The sequence below is a fragment of the Pocillopora verrucosa genome, chromosome 12 (assembly GCF_036669915.1).
Source record: "Pocillopora verrucosa isolate sample1 chromosome 12, ASM3666991v2, whole genome shotgun sequence".
In the NCBI taxonomy this organism is placed as follows: domain Eukaryota; kingdom Metazoa; phylum Cnidaria; class Anthozoa; order Scleractinia; family Pocilloporidae; genus Pocillopora; species Pocillopora verrucosa.
The window spans coordinates 17,846,587-17,864,277 of record NC_089323.1 but is presented as its reverse complement, the minus strand read 5'-3'; the positions used below and the strand labels follow the sequence as shown (position 1 = coordinate 17,864,277).

The following is a 17,691-nucleotide window of genomic DNA, read 5'->3' as shown; positions in this document are numbered from 1 at the left end:
GACGCACAGCCAGCCCATTTTAGTGCTGATGCACTGCCACCCCATTTTCTCGCATGATTAATCATGGAGTAATTTATCTCACATTTTTGACACACAAATCAGTCTGTCCACTGATGAGAATGAAGAAAGTTGTAACCTATTGCCTTGACTTATCTTTTCCGCCAGAGCTATCAAAAATTTCATGAACGTGATTGGCTATCAGCAATACAATTGGAGCACAAATAGGACAGTGTACCCGTCATGCTTGTGACTGGACAGTTTGATAGGACAGTTAAAACGTCATGCCCATGTCACTGAACGATTCGCGTTACCTGTGCACTGTTACACAGACTTCTGGGTACAGTTTCTCGTGGTAAAAAGTCAACTGCTATGTTTCCATCTACGAAAATATTTGACGGATGAGTATTTTGCTTCTCGAATTTCTTCATAGTTTTGATTATTTGGCAACAACACGTTGTATCGTCCTATTCTATTGGGAATTACACTCGCGAGTATCAAATCTAAATCCCACTTTAAATCACACGTTTGATTTAAAACCGAATTGAACTCCGCACGGTCCAACTGACAAATTCTCGCAACTAGCAGTAAAGAAAGAATGGTATCAGATAAAAGCAATTCCTAGGTCTTGGGAATATGGAGTATTTAAGGTTTGGGGCCACTTTAGGTGGGAAGACCTAGGATTTTCACTTTTGGTTACACTCAGGGTAGTCACAAACTACACGGGGGTAAAAATGAGCCTGTAGTACAATGCTGGGCTTGATTTCTGCTCTTTATTTTGATGCGATTTTCCGGACTACTTTAAGACCAAAGCGCGATTAATCTACGCTCTTAACAAAAACGCCCTTCAATCTAACCACAGCAGGACCGCAACCCAGTTGGCTTGTAAGCTCAGTTGGTAGAGCGTTGCACCGGTGTCGTCGTAGAGGTCATGGGTTCAAATCCCTTACGGGCTTGAATTGTTTTCAGGCCTTATTTACACTACTGGTTAAGTAGTATTCATAACTGTGAGGATCGCTTTCATATTCGTTTCTTCAATCACAGTTCACATATATATGTATGATTTTCATATATTTGCAGTCATTTATTCACCACTTGGAGAACCAACATAATGATCAGCTCCCAGTTGGCTTGATAACTTAGTTGGTAGAGCGTTCATTGAATCTATTGGTTAGTTACGTTTGTTTTGACATTTGTCGCGGCATTGAAGGGCTTCACCGCGCGGAAACCGTGCACGAATGGAATTCCCTTAAAACGTTTGCCCTTTATGTGATAAACAAGTAATCGCAAGTGCCCTTGGGCAATTCAGGATTAATTTCACATTTCAAATTTTTCCCAGTATTGCCCTCGTCGCATCACGACCCGCACAATTTTGGGAAAACGTTGAAAATACAAGTAAAATTAATCCTAAATTGCCAGAGGGCCTACGCAATTACATATACCAATCACGACGTTACCGGAAAATCGAAAACGGGAAAAATTTAACTCTTAACCGTCTTTAGCCGCTTTTTGTTTACTTAGACCAGAATATTTGCACAATGGGGGGGGGGGAGCTATAGGGTTTTGGTACAACTGGAAAAGTAGGTAACATCACAGTTCATTTTCGCCGAGTGCTGTTGCTGTTCACGAAAAATTTGACATAGCCCATCTATACTTAGGCTCATCCTACAAAACGTTCACAACAGTAAAAAAATCACTGAAACAGTATCAGTGGCGTAATAAAATTACAATGTTCAGAAACTTCGGTTTCATTTCTCTGCTCTCTTTGTGTAGGCATCCCGGTATTTCAGTTATATGAGCTCGTTTCTCACCTACATCATACACACTCCTTCCATTAAAAGGCGCGAAAGGCCGTGTTTCTAATTCATGTTTACCAACAGATGTTTTTCTGTCTTTTTTCGTCAGCTATAGATTAATGTATACTGCTGGTCCGAAAGAAAAATTTGCCAACCTGACACAGATTGTGCAAAGAGTAAAACTAGCACGAGCAAGTGCAAGTCTCAACACCAACTAAATTTGACCTCATTCATGTACGAGCAAATACATTTCACTAACAACACTGATAAGTACAAGGGGACAAAAACCATGTTAATCGTTCGAATTCTTGCCTCCAGAACAAAAATTTTTTAGTAAACTTCTTACAGTCTCTACCGACAAATAAAAGGAATTTTAACACGGTTGTTTTTCTTCTATTGTGTCCTTATCATAATTTCTAGCTCTACGTCGTTCTATTCACGCACTCGATAGAAAGAGAAAAAATGGAGGGAATCGAGACTGGCTAAACGTCTAGCGAATTCTGTCCTCATCATGCAAGGTTAAAGAATCGTTCACTGCCAAGGCCTTGCTTAAAATCGTTCGTCCACTGTCCTACTTCGCCCGCGTGATTGTTCATGGTGAGACTGGATGTGATCAATCATCTGCTTTTCGCCAAGCCATCACCCACACCGCTGGTCCAGTATCCCATCGTGTCAGCGTGATTGTTAAATGTACGACCACAGGCGACCCAAGCTCACTTCTCGAGAAAAAGCCAACGATTAATTCATGAAAGCGTCACGCGATGTGTGACTCGGTGTTAAGTTACAAGAGGAACCGTTGCAAATTTTAACACGTTACAAGGAATAGTATGGGGAACGAGATATGGTCACTTTATAACTGTTATTCATGAATACCAGTGATGGTAAAGCAAGCTTAAACGGCAGAAATCGCCGGAAACTACAACAAACACACAGGATGTGAATAAGTTTGATTGATTTTAGGTGTAAATGTTCATCTTTCGAAATATCTATCGTTGTAAAGCGACCATGTCTCGTTCCCCATACTATTCCTTATAACGTGTCAAATTTTCAACGGTTCCTCTCGTAACCTAACATCGAGTCACACAACGCGTGACGCTTTCATTAATTAATCGTTGGCTTTTTCTCGAGACATGAGCTTGGGCTGCCTGTGGCTAAACCATCACCCACACTGCTGGCCCAGATTCCTATGTCTTCAGCATGATTGTTAACTGTGAGACTAAATGTAGTTAATGATCTGCTCTTCGCCAAAACATCACCCATACTTATGGCCCAGTCTTCCCTCATAGTAGCGTGATTGTTAACCGTGAGACTGAATGTAGTCAATGATCTGCTGTTCGCCAAACCATCAGCCACACCGCTGGCCCAGTTTCCCAAGAATTCAGCGTGATTGTTAACTGTGAGACTGAAAGTAGTTAATGATCTGCTCTTCGCCAAACCATCACCCACACTGATGGCCCAGTATCCCATGTCTACAGCGTGATTGTTAACTGTGAGACTGAATGTAGTTAATGATCTGTTGTTCGCCAAACCATCACCCATACGGATGGCCCAGTCTTCCCTCAGAGCACCGTGATTGTTAACTGTGAGACTGAATGTAGTCAATGATTTGTTGTTCGCCAAACCGTCACCCACACTGCTGGCCCAGTCTCCCAAGAATCCAGCGTGATTGTTCTCAGTGAGACTGAATGTAGTGAATGATGTGCTCTTCGCCAAACCATCAGAATGAAGTATACCTTTAAGGCGCTTCGCAGATTGAGTGGCTGCGGAGGACGAACTTCGCTTAACCTTTTCATTTGAAGCTGGCCTGGACTTGTTTACCACGGAATCTGGTAAAAAAAAGTTAAACCACCGAGATTAAAATGGCAAGAGCAGCGAATGACTCCTTCAAAGATAACAGAGGGCTTGTTATATGCAGGCTTTATGCAGCTGTTCTTTAATAGCAAAAAGAAAGGGTGGAAAGTTTTGAAAAAGCGTTTAGGCTGGATTTCTAACCAATGGCGTTGTTGGACTTAGGATGAAATTTACCTTTAGGGCGCTTCACAGATTGAGTGGCTGCGGAGGACGAACGTCGTTTAACTTTTTCATTTGAAGCTTGCCTGGACTTGTTTACTGCGGCATCTGGTAAAAAAAAAAGGTTAAATCACCGAGATTAAAATGGAAAGAGCAGCGAATGACTCCTTTAAAGAGATCAGAAGGCTTGTTATACGCAGGTGTTCTTAAATAGCAAAAAAAAAAAAGTTGAAAATTTTGAAAAAGCGCTGGATTTCCAGCCAATGGCTTTGTAGGACTTAGGATGAAATTTACCTTTAGGGCGCTTCACAGACTGAGTGGCAACGGAAGACGAACTTTGTTTAACCTTTTCATTTAAAGCTTGCCTGGACTTCTTTACTACGGCATCTGGTAAAAAAAGTTAAATCACTGAGATTAAAATGGAAAGAGCAGCGAATGACTTTTTCAAAGATAACAGAGGGCTTGTTATATGCAGGCTTCAAGCAGCTGTTCTTTAATAGCAAATAAGAGGGTGGAAAGTTTTGAAAAAGCGCTGGATTTCCAGCCAATGGCGTTGTAGGACTTAAGATGAAATTTACCTTTAGGGCGCTTCACAGATTGAGTGGCAACGGAAGACGAACTTTGTTTAATCTTTTCATTTGAAGCTGGCCTGGACTTGTTTACTACGGTATCTGGTAAAAAAAGTTAAATCACTGAGTTTAAAATGGCAAGAGCAGCGAATGACTCCTTCAAAGATAACGAGGGCTTGTTATATACAGGCTTCATGCAGCTGTTCTTTAATTGCAAATAAAAGGGTGGAAAGTTTTGAAAAAGCGTTTAGGCTGGATTTCTAACCAATGGCGTTGTTGGACTTAGGATGAAATTTACCTTTAGGGCGCTTCACAGATTGAGTGGCTGCGGAGGACGAACGTCGTTTAACCTTTTCATTTGAAGCTTGCCTGGACTTGTTTACTGCGGCATCTGGTAAAAAGAAAGGTTAAATCACCGAGATTAAAATGGAAAGAGCAGCGAATGACTCCTTTTAAGAGATCAGAAGGCTTGTTATATGCAGGCTTCATGCAGGTGTTCTTTAATAGCAAAAAAAAAAAGTTGAAAATTTTGAAAAAGCGTTTAGGCTGGATTTCTAACCAATGGCGTTGTTGGACTTAGGATGAAATTTACCTTTAGGGCGCTTCACAGACTGAGTGGCAACGGAAGACGAACTTTGTTTAACCTTTTCATTTGAAGCTTGCCTGGACTTGTTTACGACGGAATCTGGTAAAAAAAAGTTAAATCACTGAGTTTAAAATGGCAAGAGCAGCGAATGACTCCTTCAAAGATAACAGAGGGCTTGTTATATGCAGGCTTCATGCAGCTGTTCTTTAATAGCAAATAAAAGGGTGGAAAGTTTTGAAAAAGTGTTTAGGCTGGATTTCTAACCAATGGCGTTGTTGGACTTAGGATGAAATTTACCTTTAGGGCGCTTCACAGATTGAGTGGCTGCGGAGGACGAACTTTTTTTAACCTTTTCATTTGAAGCTTGCCTGGACTTGTTTACTACGGTATCTGGTAAAAAAAGTTAAATCACTGAGATTAAAATGGAAAGAGCAGCGAATGACTCCTTCAAAGATAACTGAGGGCTTGTTATATGCAGGCTTCAAGCAGCTGTTCTTTAAAAGCAAAAAAAAAAAGGTTAAAATTTTGAAAAAGCTCTGAATTTCCAGCCAATGGCGTTGTAGGACTTAAAATGAAATTTACCTTTAGGGCGCTTCACAGATTGAGTGGCAACGGAAGACGAACGTCGTTTAACCTTTTCATTTAAAGCTTGCCTGGACTTCTTTACTACGGCATCTGGTAAAAAAAGTTAAATCACTGAGATTAAAATGGAAAGAGCAGCGAATGACTTTTTCAAAGATAACAGAGGGCTTGTTGTATGCAGGCTTCAAGCAGCTGTTCTTTAATAGCAAATAAGAGGGTGGAAAGTTTTGAAAAAGCGCTGGATTTCCAGCCAATGGCGTTGTAGGACTTAAGATGAAATTTACCTTTAGGGCGTTTCACAGACTGAGTGGCAACAGAGGATGAACTTTTAACCTTTTCATTTGAAGCTCGCCTGGACTTGTTTACTTCGGCATCTGGTAAAAAAAGTTTAACCACACTTAAAACTCGAAAGTTAAAAAACATAGTTAATTACCATTACCAACAGTATTAACAATTGAGTAACATTGTTTTCTACTTGTTTTCTGAGGAGGTTGGTTCATCTATCTCTAAATGTTACTCAATGACAAATTATTTCACTCCAAAAACACTTTTCTGATTACCTACAATATGTTATTGAATTATGAAATGAATGGAATACCACTATAGAATTTCCACACTTATTTCCACTCATATACCAGCTCTCTCGAATAAATTATACATGTGCAGAAATTAAGCAGTCTCTCATTGAATGGACTTTCCTCACAGGTTTTAAAAAAAAACATTTGTTGTTATCTTCCACAGAATAGACCATATCCAATGTATATAGTCTTTTAATAATAATAATAATAAAGCCAGGTGAAGAAGTTTAATGTCCACTTTGATATAGAGTGATTTGGAAGAAAGCTATAAACTCCATCAAACACAGCACATCCCATTAGGAAGAATAGCTCTAATCAACACTGACAGTTGGTCAACTGTTTGCAAAAAATATACTAAAATGTTTCCAAGAATTTCACAATTTATTGCTATTTTTTTTAAAATAAGCTCAACTCACAAAAAAATTGACTGTCAAGAATTCAAAACTGTCATGCTAATAACAGTGATATGTTTTCAAAAGCTTAGTGTCCAAGTACAGATATTCCTCATTTGCATATTTGTAACCTACCAATTTATTCACACGTGTATAAGCCACACTCGTGTATAAGCCGCACCCCAAATTTTGGCCATATTTTCTTGAAAAAAATAATTTAAGGTTTTCTGGAAAGGGAAAAAGGCCTGGCGAGTGCTGCATACTGCCAAGATATATTTGTTTATATCACAAAATTCATCACGATAAATAATCTAACATAGCATGTTATTGGTCGAATAAACATTGCAAATGCAAACAACAATGGCTAGTCATATCTTTAAAATGGTCTTAAAGTTAAGAAAATGTAAAAGAAAAGATACCTGGGTAATTTTTGCTAGATTTGTATTCCATGTACACTAACATTTTGTTTTATCTCCTCAGTAATGATCGCGTGAAGTTGCGTATTTGATCAAGGACACAAGCAAACATAGCTTGCCTCTCGATGAAAGAGGGAAACTGGGATAAAGATTTAAGCTATACCTTGTATAGGCTGCACCCCCAATTTGCACAAAATTTGTTTGGAAAAAAGTGGGGCCTGTACAGTGAAACTCCACAGGTTTACGGTTCCTACCCAGCTTTTGCAGTTCTGCACCAGAGTTCACAGTGCCTGGCTCACTGCTCACTGTTAATCTTTCACTGAAAAAAATAAATCCTTTCTCAAGCTATTTTCTGCCACTCGTGCATCCCTGTTATCATGCTCCTGTTTAAAGGAGCACAATAAGCTGTCTAAGAAGAGGCAGTTGCCTACCTTCATGTTGAACTACTACAGTGGTTGAGGATTCATTTTCTTCAGATGCTCCCAATGGTTGCCAAGTGACAGGATCAACTACAAATATGCACAAGAAGAATAACACATTATAAATTTCAAATGAGGTGCATGTATATTGTGACTGTACACCTACACATTTGAGAAACAGAAGCATGTTACATCCAAATTATGCAAAAAATCTGATCCTTATTTACTTTCAGGTAATAATAATTCAATTATTATAGAAACTTAAGGAGGAAACTGTATTTTCCTCATCATACAAGTAAATATACATGTACATAATTATGGAGTATATCAAGAACTTCTCAACCCTGATTTGCTAATGACTATCCATACTTCCAACAGCTTTTACAAGCAGGTAATAGATGTAAATGATCACACAAACAAGAGCAATGAACTGAAGTACACATAAACACCTTGCTGTTGTAACTACATTAATTGGATCAAGATAGAAAAAAAACCTGTCCCTAAGAAGGTGTATGTAACATAGCTCTCACCAGATACAGGATTTTTCATTTTCTCAAGAAGACTTCCACACTGTCTTTGCCAGCTGTACTTTTTTTCATACTGTTCTCGAAGTTTGGTGGCTTCTTCAAGTCGCAGAGTCCTATTTTTCTGACGGACGGCTCTGATGACAGCAGCCCAGTTTTTAGGATTCTCTGAATGAATTACACACAGGGAACCACCAGGAACTTTTTCCAATGCCTCTCCAAGTCCAGAGTTACCACTTACAAGGACAGGCAGACCAGCAGATAGGGCTTCCAGCCCCTTCAAACCAAAACCTTCAGTTCTTGAAGGCATGATTGCCAGATCAGCCTCACATAATAAATTGGCTAGCTGTTCTCGATCTTCTTTGAAGCAGCGAACAGTTAGTTGACTACGAGGAATGCCATACTGACACAACTTACTTGCCACTTCTTCCTCTTTTCCTTTGGGTGCACCAGCAAACTTTAGTTGGTATGACTTGTCTTTCAATTGGGCAATTGCTTTCACTCCGATATCATATCCTTTTAGCTCAAAATCTTCATGGTCACCACACCCAAGAAGTAGAACACAAAAGTTCTTCCCTTCCTCTAAAGCCTGTTCAACCTTACATAACTCAACAAAAATACCTGGGGTGAGGTTGAATATAGGCTGATTTTTTTTGCAAAGGCGAAGGTGGTGAGTGTAGGCATTTGCCAGCTTTGGACCAATTGCAACCACCTCATCAGCTAACTCACAAAGTTTTACTTCTACACGCTGTTTCTTCTCACCTCGAGAAATGGCTCCTTGTTCATAACTTTTGAACATTCCAATTTCTTCATAAGGTGTGTGAACAATCTGGATCCACTTGTGAGGTCGCTGCCTTTGAATATGTGATATCAGTCGACCCAGACGCACTCCATGTCCTACAACATAGTGTGGATGATGGCCATTGGGTAAAGAAGCCAACCAATCAATTGGCTTATAACCAGGCAATTCTCGGGCTTCAATCAGCTGAACATTATGGCTTTTGGCATCTCTCCTGTCCTCATCACTACACCTTGGAAGATATACACTGACATCAACATAGGGATGTTTTGCAAACTGAATTGCCAGCTCCCTGATAAGAGTTGACCAGTCTCTTATGGATGATCTCCATTCATCACTCAACAGAGTAATAATTAGCTTTTTACTTTCCATTAAACTTGGGCTTTCCTGTGATGTAGAGGCTACACCAAGATCAGTCATGATTCCTAGAATAAAGTTTCATTGGTGTGAATAAAGACAAATCACAAGCAATGAAGGATACCGTGTAATGATATTTTCAATTCAACAGGATTGTCAAAAGACCAGACAATTTAGCACTGGCATCTTTGTGAAATGTGATCAAAGACAGAAAATAAATATTTTTCAACATGTTTCTACCATCAATGTCTAGTGAAAAAAAAAGTCACTCAAATGTTCCCCAAAACCCTAGAAATCATTTTTCAGAGAGTTTCAAATATCAAATTTTCTCAGGGGAGCATGCCCTGGACCCCTTTAAAAGGGTATTTCCCTTTGCAACATGCCATGCTTGTTACATGTATGGAAGCACAATTTAGTCTGCAGTGCAGGTTTCCTTTTAGGGCAAGCTAATGTTATAAGCTTGGCATTGTTCATATGACTGGCCATGTTTGATTTGGAGTTAGAGTGGACAGTGGGGTAGGGGGCAGGGGGAAGGGCAAGAAGATGCCTACCTGGTGAGGCTGTTGAAAAGCAAAACACCCTTGGTTAGTTTTGTGTCACTGCATTTCTGGAAATGAGCGGGCAACCAATCAAAGAGTCAAATTAAAAACCCAAGGCACTGTGGTGAGGGAGTTTTTTTCAACCAGGAAAGAAATATCTTCGACAAAACCTGCTCAATCAGTCACAAATACGAGCTGATATATCCCACACTCTATATTTTCCAAAATGATCCTTGAGTATAGCTGCTATTAATCAATATGACAATTTTTTCATTTGATTGTATTAAACAATATTTTGAGGCAACAAACAACTGCACTTGAAGGTTTACCTGCCATAATTTTTTTTATGCAAACTAGCATACTTTGATGTACTGGCCTTTTTTCTTTTTTAATCAACAGAAAAAATGGCTTCACTGAGACATTCTCTACTGATGCAAATAGGAGTAGATATTTGCACACTCTATAATCTCCAAATGACAATCTGTGAGCCCAGCTACTGTTAATCCGATCAAAGATACTTATTCGATTTGAATATAAACAATATGTTGAAGCAGACAAACAACAACTACACTTGAAGGTTTCTCTGTCAAAATTTCTTTCATGTGAACCAACACCTTAAGATCAAAAAAATTATAACAAGCTTTTCCCAAAGACAGTTGGCAACATGGCCAGTGTAGAAATTGCGGTTTTTGGTTCTGATTTGAGAGTATGAGACATATCAAAATTTGAAAGTGCTTCTTAAGTGCTCCTTAAGTGCTTCTTTACATGTGGAATCGAAAACTAACAACTTCACCATTTACAGAATTTGCCATCTTTCACATTTTTCCTCGAGAGCAATTTAATGTCCAAATGACACATTTGGCTTGTGATTGACAGCTAGAGCTTATTACTGCACCAATCAGGAACTGACTGTTCTTGGGCAAATGGAGATTCACAAAACAACATGTCAATCTCAGGCAGACGTAATCTTCACTCCCCCACCCATCTTCTTATTTTTGACCATTGACTGCCCCCTTGGAAATTTGTTTCTTTTCCCAGCCTTCTGCTGCCATTAAAATCAAAGATGGTGGCATTAATTTTCATTAACCCTTCAACTCCCCAGAGTGATTAACTTGTAACTTCTACCTATCATATCCATACATTGTCTCACAAAGGTATTGAGAAAACTCCAACTTATCAGGTAGAAGTTGTTATCTTGATATATATCACTAAATTCTCATAACTAACTTACAAGGAAATGTAGAGCAGCTAGAGGGGAGAATTAATGATCAGATCTTGGGAGTTAAAGGGCCCAGATAATACTGAGCACTCACTTGCCAAAATTATGATGCCTCAGTTCAGATATCTACAATAACAACCCTGATTCAAAGTGATAATAGTGATTTAGGATTTGTGTTACTTTAACCAGACCATTGTGGATTTAGAAAATTCTGAATTTGTTTGGATTTTGTTACTGGCCCCCAAAAAAAAGCCTGAAAAAAGATTGATTTTTACAGAGAACAGCAAGGAAACAATGTTTTGATTACAAGAAAAAAAAACCATAATGGCAGGGTTTTATAGATTTAGGTCTTCCATTTTCAGTAACAGATAATATCACATGCCATGCATTGCATGACAGACTCTTCCCACAGCCCAATACTTTTCTTACCAAATTTTAGGAATAATTAAATGCTCATGCTCAATTAATCATTAAAGGTGTGTATCAAAAGGACTTCGCAAGGTTGATTCTTTTTGAAGTCACCACTTGGCAAGCTAAAATTGTAAAATGAAGAAAGATGTTTTTTTTCCTCAGGTCATGAGCATTAATTAAAGATAAAAGAAATATTCTGAGTTCCCATGAAGAATCAAAGCTCAGAACTTCTGATTCTACATTCTGATCATTTACCACTGAACCACAAAGACTCTACAGTAGGCTGGAACACTTTTTGGTTCATAATTGACACACATCCTGTATATTGTTAGCTTCAGCACTATGTTATTGTGTAAAAATTGTTTATCTCACCTAAACTTCAGACCATAAAAACGTAACTAATGGAAATATTACTAACAGCTTTCTGTGTGACTCCAAAACACAGATCCCTAAATCAACCAGTTGTGCTTCAGATTTTGATGTCAACACTTTTTCTAATTACCATGGCAACCATGACAGTTGCAGGTTGCAAGTTGCAAATTCAAATTTGTTGAACTTTAAGGAGCTCATTATAGCTGTACATCATTCACAATACATATTCACTGAGAATAAAAAACTTCAAAATCCTTGGAATACTTTCAAATCTCTGGTTCATGTCTTGTGAATGTGAGTGCTGGGAAAATGCAGGTTTTTATCTCTTTATAGCATTGATTTTCAATGTCCTTTAAAGATGGTACAGTTTAATCATTTTGCATCACGCAAATTTTTCTATGAAGATGGACTTCAGAAATTTGTTCATCATCAAAAAAATTAACCCTTGGGTACTGATCGTTTGTGTAGTTTTCTTTTCTTTTCAGGATTACTGTAAATAAAGATGAACTCCCAAGAGAGCTGTCTCATATCTATTGACACACTATTTTGGTGATCTAACATCATGACAGATATTTAGCTTTTATTCTCACTCTTGCCAGAGACAGGCAAAATAAATCTTTCCCTTTTTAACCCTTAACTCCCAAGATTGGACTGTTAATTCTCCCCTCTAGCTACTACAAATTTCCTTGTACATAAGTTACAAGAATTTGGCTTCAGATCAAGGTTACAACTTCTACCTGATAAGTATGAGTATTCTCATTACCTGTTTGCTAGATAATGTATGGATATCATAGAGAAGAAGTTACATGTTCATCACTTCTGGGAGTTAAAGGGTTAATTGAAAGATAATTAGTGCCCTAAATTAATTCAACTTCACAGCAGGTAACAGAAAAAAATGCATGTAAGTGCAAGTTGGGCACTCTTGCAAGACACCACAGTATCTTACAAAAGGGGTGTTAGCCCCTTTTGTAACATACTGTGGTATCTTATAAAAATGTAAAGGAATAGTTTTCAATAGCTATTCTTAAAAACTCAAGTCTAACTGCTAATGTCCACCCAAATATTTCAGTCCTCTGTTGAAATACGTAAGGAAGTGAACAAAACTCATTTGGTGCGGAGAAATCACCCCAAGATATAAAAAAAAATACAACTGAGATTAAGAAAGTTCACTAAATGTGACCTGATCGCATAGGCCTTCCACATGTATGCTAATAAGAGAGAACAGTTATGCCAGGCTTATTTGTTTTTCCAACAGGATTAGTCTATTAGGAAAGAGTGGTTCCAAAACGATCCCCCACTAACCCCACCTCACTGACCCCCTCTAAAATTCACTGGAAATATTATGAAAATAATAATATGGCCGACTTAAGCATAAAGAAGAAACAACATTTACATAGGCTCACCTTTAAATTTCCAAGATGGCGGAAGATAATCGCGATCTCCTCGTTTTATTGAAAGTGTTAGTTCTCTTTCCAAAAAACGAGAGGCAACTCTAAAATGGTAAATGCAAAGAGTTTCAATTTTCTTATTCGCCTCCACGTAAAAAAAAACTGTTTCCTTTGGAATATGTAGATAATCACGCAGATCGAATAGAGACGCAAGAACCCGGAAGTTGTACGACAGCTTACTAGTGTCCAGGTCACGCTCTAGTTCAACAAACGTTCACCGTTTTATTCTTTTCGGTAAACATAATAGTGAAGGCGACCACTGGTGGTATAGAATAAAGGTATCAGAATTCTAAGGATCCACAAGGTAACTAAATTTGTATATTATTTTACACCAAACAAAATTGGTAATTATTAGCTTAGCTGGGTGCTCGTGAATTGATGAGGGGACTAATCCAGATGAGTCGCGGTGTTTACGAGCGGACTTCCCGTTGGGCGATGTCACAACTAACGAGCGCTAGAGAATTGCTTTTCCTATGATTCAAAGTAATTAAACTCGCTTAGCTTGTATAGGAATCTGATTAATGCGTAGATAAAACACAATCTCTAAGGAGCAGCAAACTGATTGAAATGGGACAACACAATCCACATTCTGTACCCCTACAGAAGTTCTTATAATAGTAGTCCCAGTTCCTCCTCTATCCGCTACCTCTTGACTTATTTTTAGTCATGAGAGGTGTTGCTTTCTGAATTCCCGAAAATAATCTCTACAGTTTTAAAAAAAACGTTATTATTCATAAGGGGCCTAATTACTCAGATTATTTTCCTGGTATGATTCTTCGTGGTCTAGCAATTAAAGCATCCATATATAATAATACCTGGAAAAGACTGATCAAATCTTATAGCAAATTACCGGATTTTCCTGTTATTTCAAACAGGAACACAAAACGAAAATATCTAGCCTCAAAAATATCAATTATTTTTGTTACACATAATCAAAAGGCTGTTCAAAAACTACCTTGTAGGGAATACAAAATTTCCTTTATTAAGTGTTTTAAATGTATAAGATGAACTCTTGTGACACTATAACCTAACATGTCATTCAGCTATATACTGTGTATTAATAGTATCGATAACAACAACCAAACTAGAAGGGTATTATCTTGTAAAAATGTAAAGGAATAGTTTTCAATAGCTATTCTTAAAAACTCAAATTTAACTGCTAATGTCCACCCAAATATTTCAGTCCTCTGTTGAAATACGTAAGGAAGTGAACAAAACTCATTTGGTGCGGAGAAATCACCCCAAAATATCAAACAAAATACAACTGAGATTAAGAAAGTTCACTAAATGTGACCTGATCGCATAGGCCTTCTACATGTATGCTAATAAGAGAGAACAGTTATGCTAGGCTTATTTGTTTTTCCAACAGGATTAGTCTATTAAGAAAGAGTGGTTCCAAAACACTAAGCAGCGATCGGGCAAATATCATTCGTAGGTGTGATGTTGGCTCCGAACGAAATGGTCTTGTTTATAGTCCTTTGAACATCTATGTACAAAATGGATTTATGTGGTAGTGCCATGTAGGATTTGGAGTCTTTCTTCCAGCAGTAGTACTTTCCACAACGGTATCCGGTTAGATCGCTCTATGGTTAGATCGCTCCAAGTCAGATCGCTCCATACGGAAGTCAGATCGCTCCACTCAAAAGTTAGTTCGCTCCATCAAATAAGTTACTTCGCTCCATGTAGAAACCTAATACACTAACTTACTTCTGATCTTTATAGTTTATAGTTGATGATGTGTATTGCATCTTGCGATCGGTCGAATTACCGATGCTGGAACAAGTGTTTCAGTGTGTAATGAACGTAGAAAACTAATAAACTAACTTACTTCTGATCTTTGTAGTTTATAGTTGATGATGTTGCTTGCGATCAAGTTGCTGAAATATAAAGTGATCGACGATTCGTTCACAAATAAAATAAAAGAAATGACCAACAATGAATATGATTTATAAATATTGCTTTCAAAGAATCGCCATTTTTAAAAGTTGTCAAATCCAGCCGTGAGTGAGACTGGGTTCGACTCCGGTTAAAATGGCGAGTCTTTAGTCGCGTTACAATACTCTTTCTTTTCTTTTCCCTTATCCTTCTGTCTTTTATCAACCTTCCACGTTAGTTTTCTTCATGGAGCGAAGTAACTTATGTATGGAGCGAAGTAACTTATATGATGGAGCGAACTAACTTTCGAGTGGAGCGATCTGACTTCGGTATGGAGCGATCTGACTTGGAGCGATCTAACCATGGAGCGATCTAACCGTAAACCTCCACAACACTAGCATACATCGTCGTCGCTCCAGAACCCTTCCACTCGGGTAGACAGAGGTTTGGCGCAACCCAAACATTTTCGGATGTTGGCAGTTATTTTCTTTATAAGCAACGGGGCAGCTGGAGGACGATCTTCTAGACGAACAGGTTTCCTGATCACAAGTGTCGCGGGGTTTACTGACCGGACAGAAAGTGCACTTGAACTGTTACCGATGCCTGTATAATCATTTCCATTCTGCCGTGTTTCCACGTCTTCAGCTATATTCTTCCGTTTGAAACCGGCTGCTGATTTTTTCTTTCCGACTGAAGAGGAGACCGTGGAGATGCTTATGCTGTTCATATTTCTACCCATGTAGGTTTCTAACACCCTGGACAGAGTACCCGTTTTCCATGCTACAGTTACAGTGTGGCAGCAGATATTGTTACGGCTGTAAAAAGCACATTTGCATGAACACTTTCCACTCTTGAGACACGTCACTGTGTATGGAGCAGTATTTGGTTGGGGTCTTTTGCCACTGTCTTCTGCCCTGTTGGAAACCATCTCGTATGGCGTCATCATGTACCAACGTAGCAGACTTTGCAGATAAACTTAGTATCTCTTTGTCTGTAAAGATCCCTCTAAGGCGTTCTAGATCCTTCTTTGATTGCAAAGGAGGGTCTGTATGTGAGTTTTGGGGCTCAATCGATGCACTTCGGGTATGACCAATTTGGAACTTAAATCATTTGCATCTATGAATAGCAGCCGGGTCGGGGCACAGCTTGGAAAGGGATGACAGTGCAACTTTTCTTTCGTCTGGTGTCATTTGCAGGTGACTTCTCCGAGGGAGGCGATCTTTAAATTCCTCTTTAACTGCCCACGTATCTGATAGTCCAAACCAAGTCAGCTCTTCCTCAGTTTAAAATGACTGAACCAGGTCTTGAAGGGAAACAATAAACCTGTCTACTTCACTCGGCAAAAAAATCACCCCGTCTTTGATCATAAAGTTTACGGACTCTGGGATATTCTGGCTGTAGGAATCCTCGCCAAGGCCAAGTTGTTGCATTACAGAACTACATGTTTTGTTTCTCAGGTCATCGAGATTGAACGGTATTGAATAGGGTGCGTTTAGGACCTGTTTTTCCATCACCTACGTTACGTACCAGCTTTGACTTGGTGCTTTGCTTTGTTCAAACATACGGAACAGACGAAGAATCCTTTTGGTTTTCGTGTTGATCTGGTTTAAATATCTGCGGGGAACCCCTCGAAGCGGTAGTTTAGGAGTACAATCGGAAACCGCTTGTCAATCTCTTAACCATACTCGATTGCAACGATTGTTCGGTGGAAGGAAGGACAGGATTTGCAAATGTAAGATAGTAGTCCAATAGAAACCTGAGCCTCTCCTTCTATTCTTACTTTTTTATGCTGACCACTTGACCTCCCTCTTTTTGTACTCTGAAAAACTTTAACCGGACACCTGTCATCTTCCAAGAACCATTGTCATCAGAAAACAAATCTTTACAGTTGGGAAGGGAATCTAAATCTACTATAAAAGAAGCACTTTCTTGTACACCCATTGGAATAGCAGTGCTTACTAAATCTGGCCGATCCTCCTTTGCATTCATTAGGAGTGGTGCTAATTCTATGTTGTCAAGTGAGTCCAGCTTGACTAATTTACACTTATCGTTGTTCTAAAAGAACTTTGTTGCGGCACTTTTGAACTTTTTAGGTGATTCTCTGACTTCGATGATGGTACACTCCTACCAAAAGGAGTAAATTTGCAAATGTAGTGACGTGTTTTTTAACTTTAATCGAGTAAACTATTTCTAAATTTCCAGAAAAAAAAAAATAAGCTGCACATTTTTTTTTTAAATTTTGAGTCTTCATCATTTTTCCATTTTCCACACACCTGTTTTTTCACACATTTCTCACACAACCTGTTTGGTTTTGGCTACCTTTAAAAGAGTCATATTCAAAGGAAGTAAAACTTTTTAATAAAAACGTACGTCAAAGAAATTATACATCTAAAAGTATTAGTTTTCACTCAAGTTTGATCGTTTATTTTCCTAGAGGAAGATGAACATTACTCAAGTAAACGACAGTTTTGTCAGCGAGGGTAATTTTGAGTTTTTAGTAAACAGAGTGTTAATAGTCAATTTTTCAGTCGCATATCGAAGGAAATATTAATTGTTGATTCTTGGGTGCATAAATTCTAAAAAAAAATTTACTTAGTAAATCAGATATGATTTGGTTGATGTAGGTATTGTTTACTGCAAATAGAGAAATTATCAACAAAGAAATCTTAAAAGAGCAAAATATAAATCAGAAGATCTTTGTATGGTCAATACCTCTTCTTGATCCCAACGTTGTCCATTGGTTTTGCTAGGGAGAAAGTAACAACTAAGGAAACTCAGAATACAGGCTATTTAAATTCAGAA

At 38.4% G+C, this 17,691-nt stretch overlaps 3 protein-coding genes across 6 annotated transcripts in view; 1 reads left to right on the top strand and 2 right to left on the bottom strand.

Annotated features, from left to right (window-relative positions):
• The window catches only part of LOC131799854 (tubulin polyglutamylase TTLL7), a 79,516-nt gene that overhangs the window by 3,076 nt on the left and 58,749 nt on the right, over window positions 1-17,691 (top strand). The gene's annotated exons all lie outside the window — the stretch shown is intronic.
• The window catches only part of LOC131796347 (uncharacterized), an 88,359-nt gene that overhangs the window by 28,558 nt on the left and 42,110 nt on the right, over window positions 1-17,691 (bottom strand). The gene's annotated exons all lie outside the window — the stretch shown is intronic.
• LOC131796344 (streptococcal hemagglutinin-like) lies at window positions 578-13,168 on the bottom strand. Its single transcript, XM_066159371.1, has 12 exons — window positions 12,970-13,168; window positions 7,876-9,093; window positions 7,358-7,435; window positions 5,825-5,914; window positions 5,541-5,633; window positions 5,256-5,348; window positions 4,965-5,057; window positions 4,671-4,763; window positions 4,382-4,474; window positions 4,098-4,190; window positions 3,819-3,911; window positions 578-3,619 (listed from the first exon to the last, which is right to left on the bottom strand). The coding sequence occupies exons 2-12, from the start codon at window positions 9,086-9,088 to the stop codon at window positions 2,895-2,897; spliced, it is 2,757 nt and encodes a 918-aa protein (XP_066015468.1). The 5' UTR covers window positions 9,089-9,093; window positions 12,970-13,168; the 3' UTR covers window positions 578-2,894.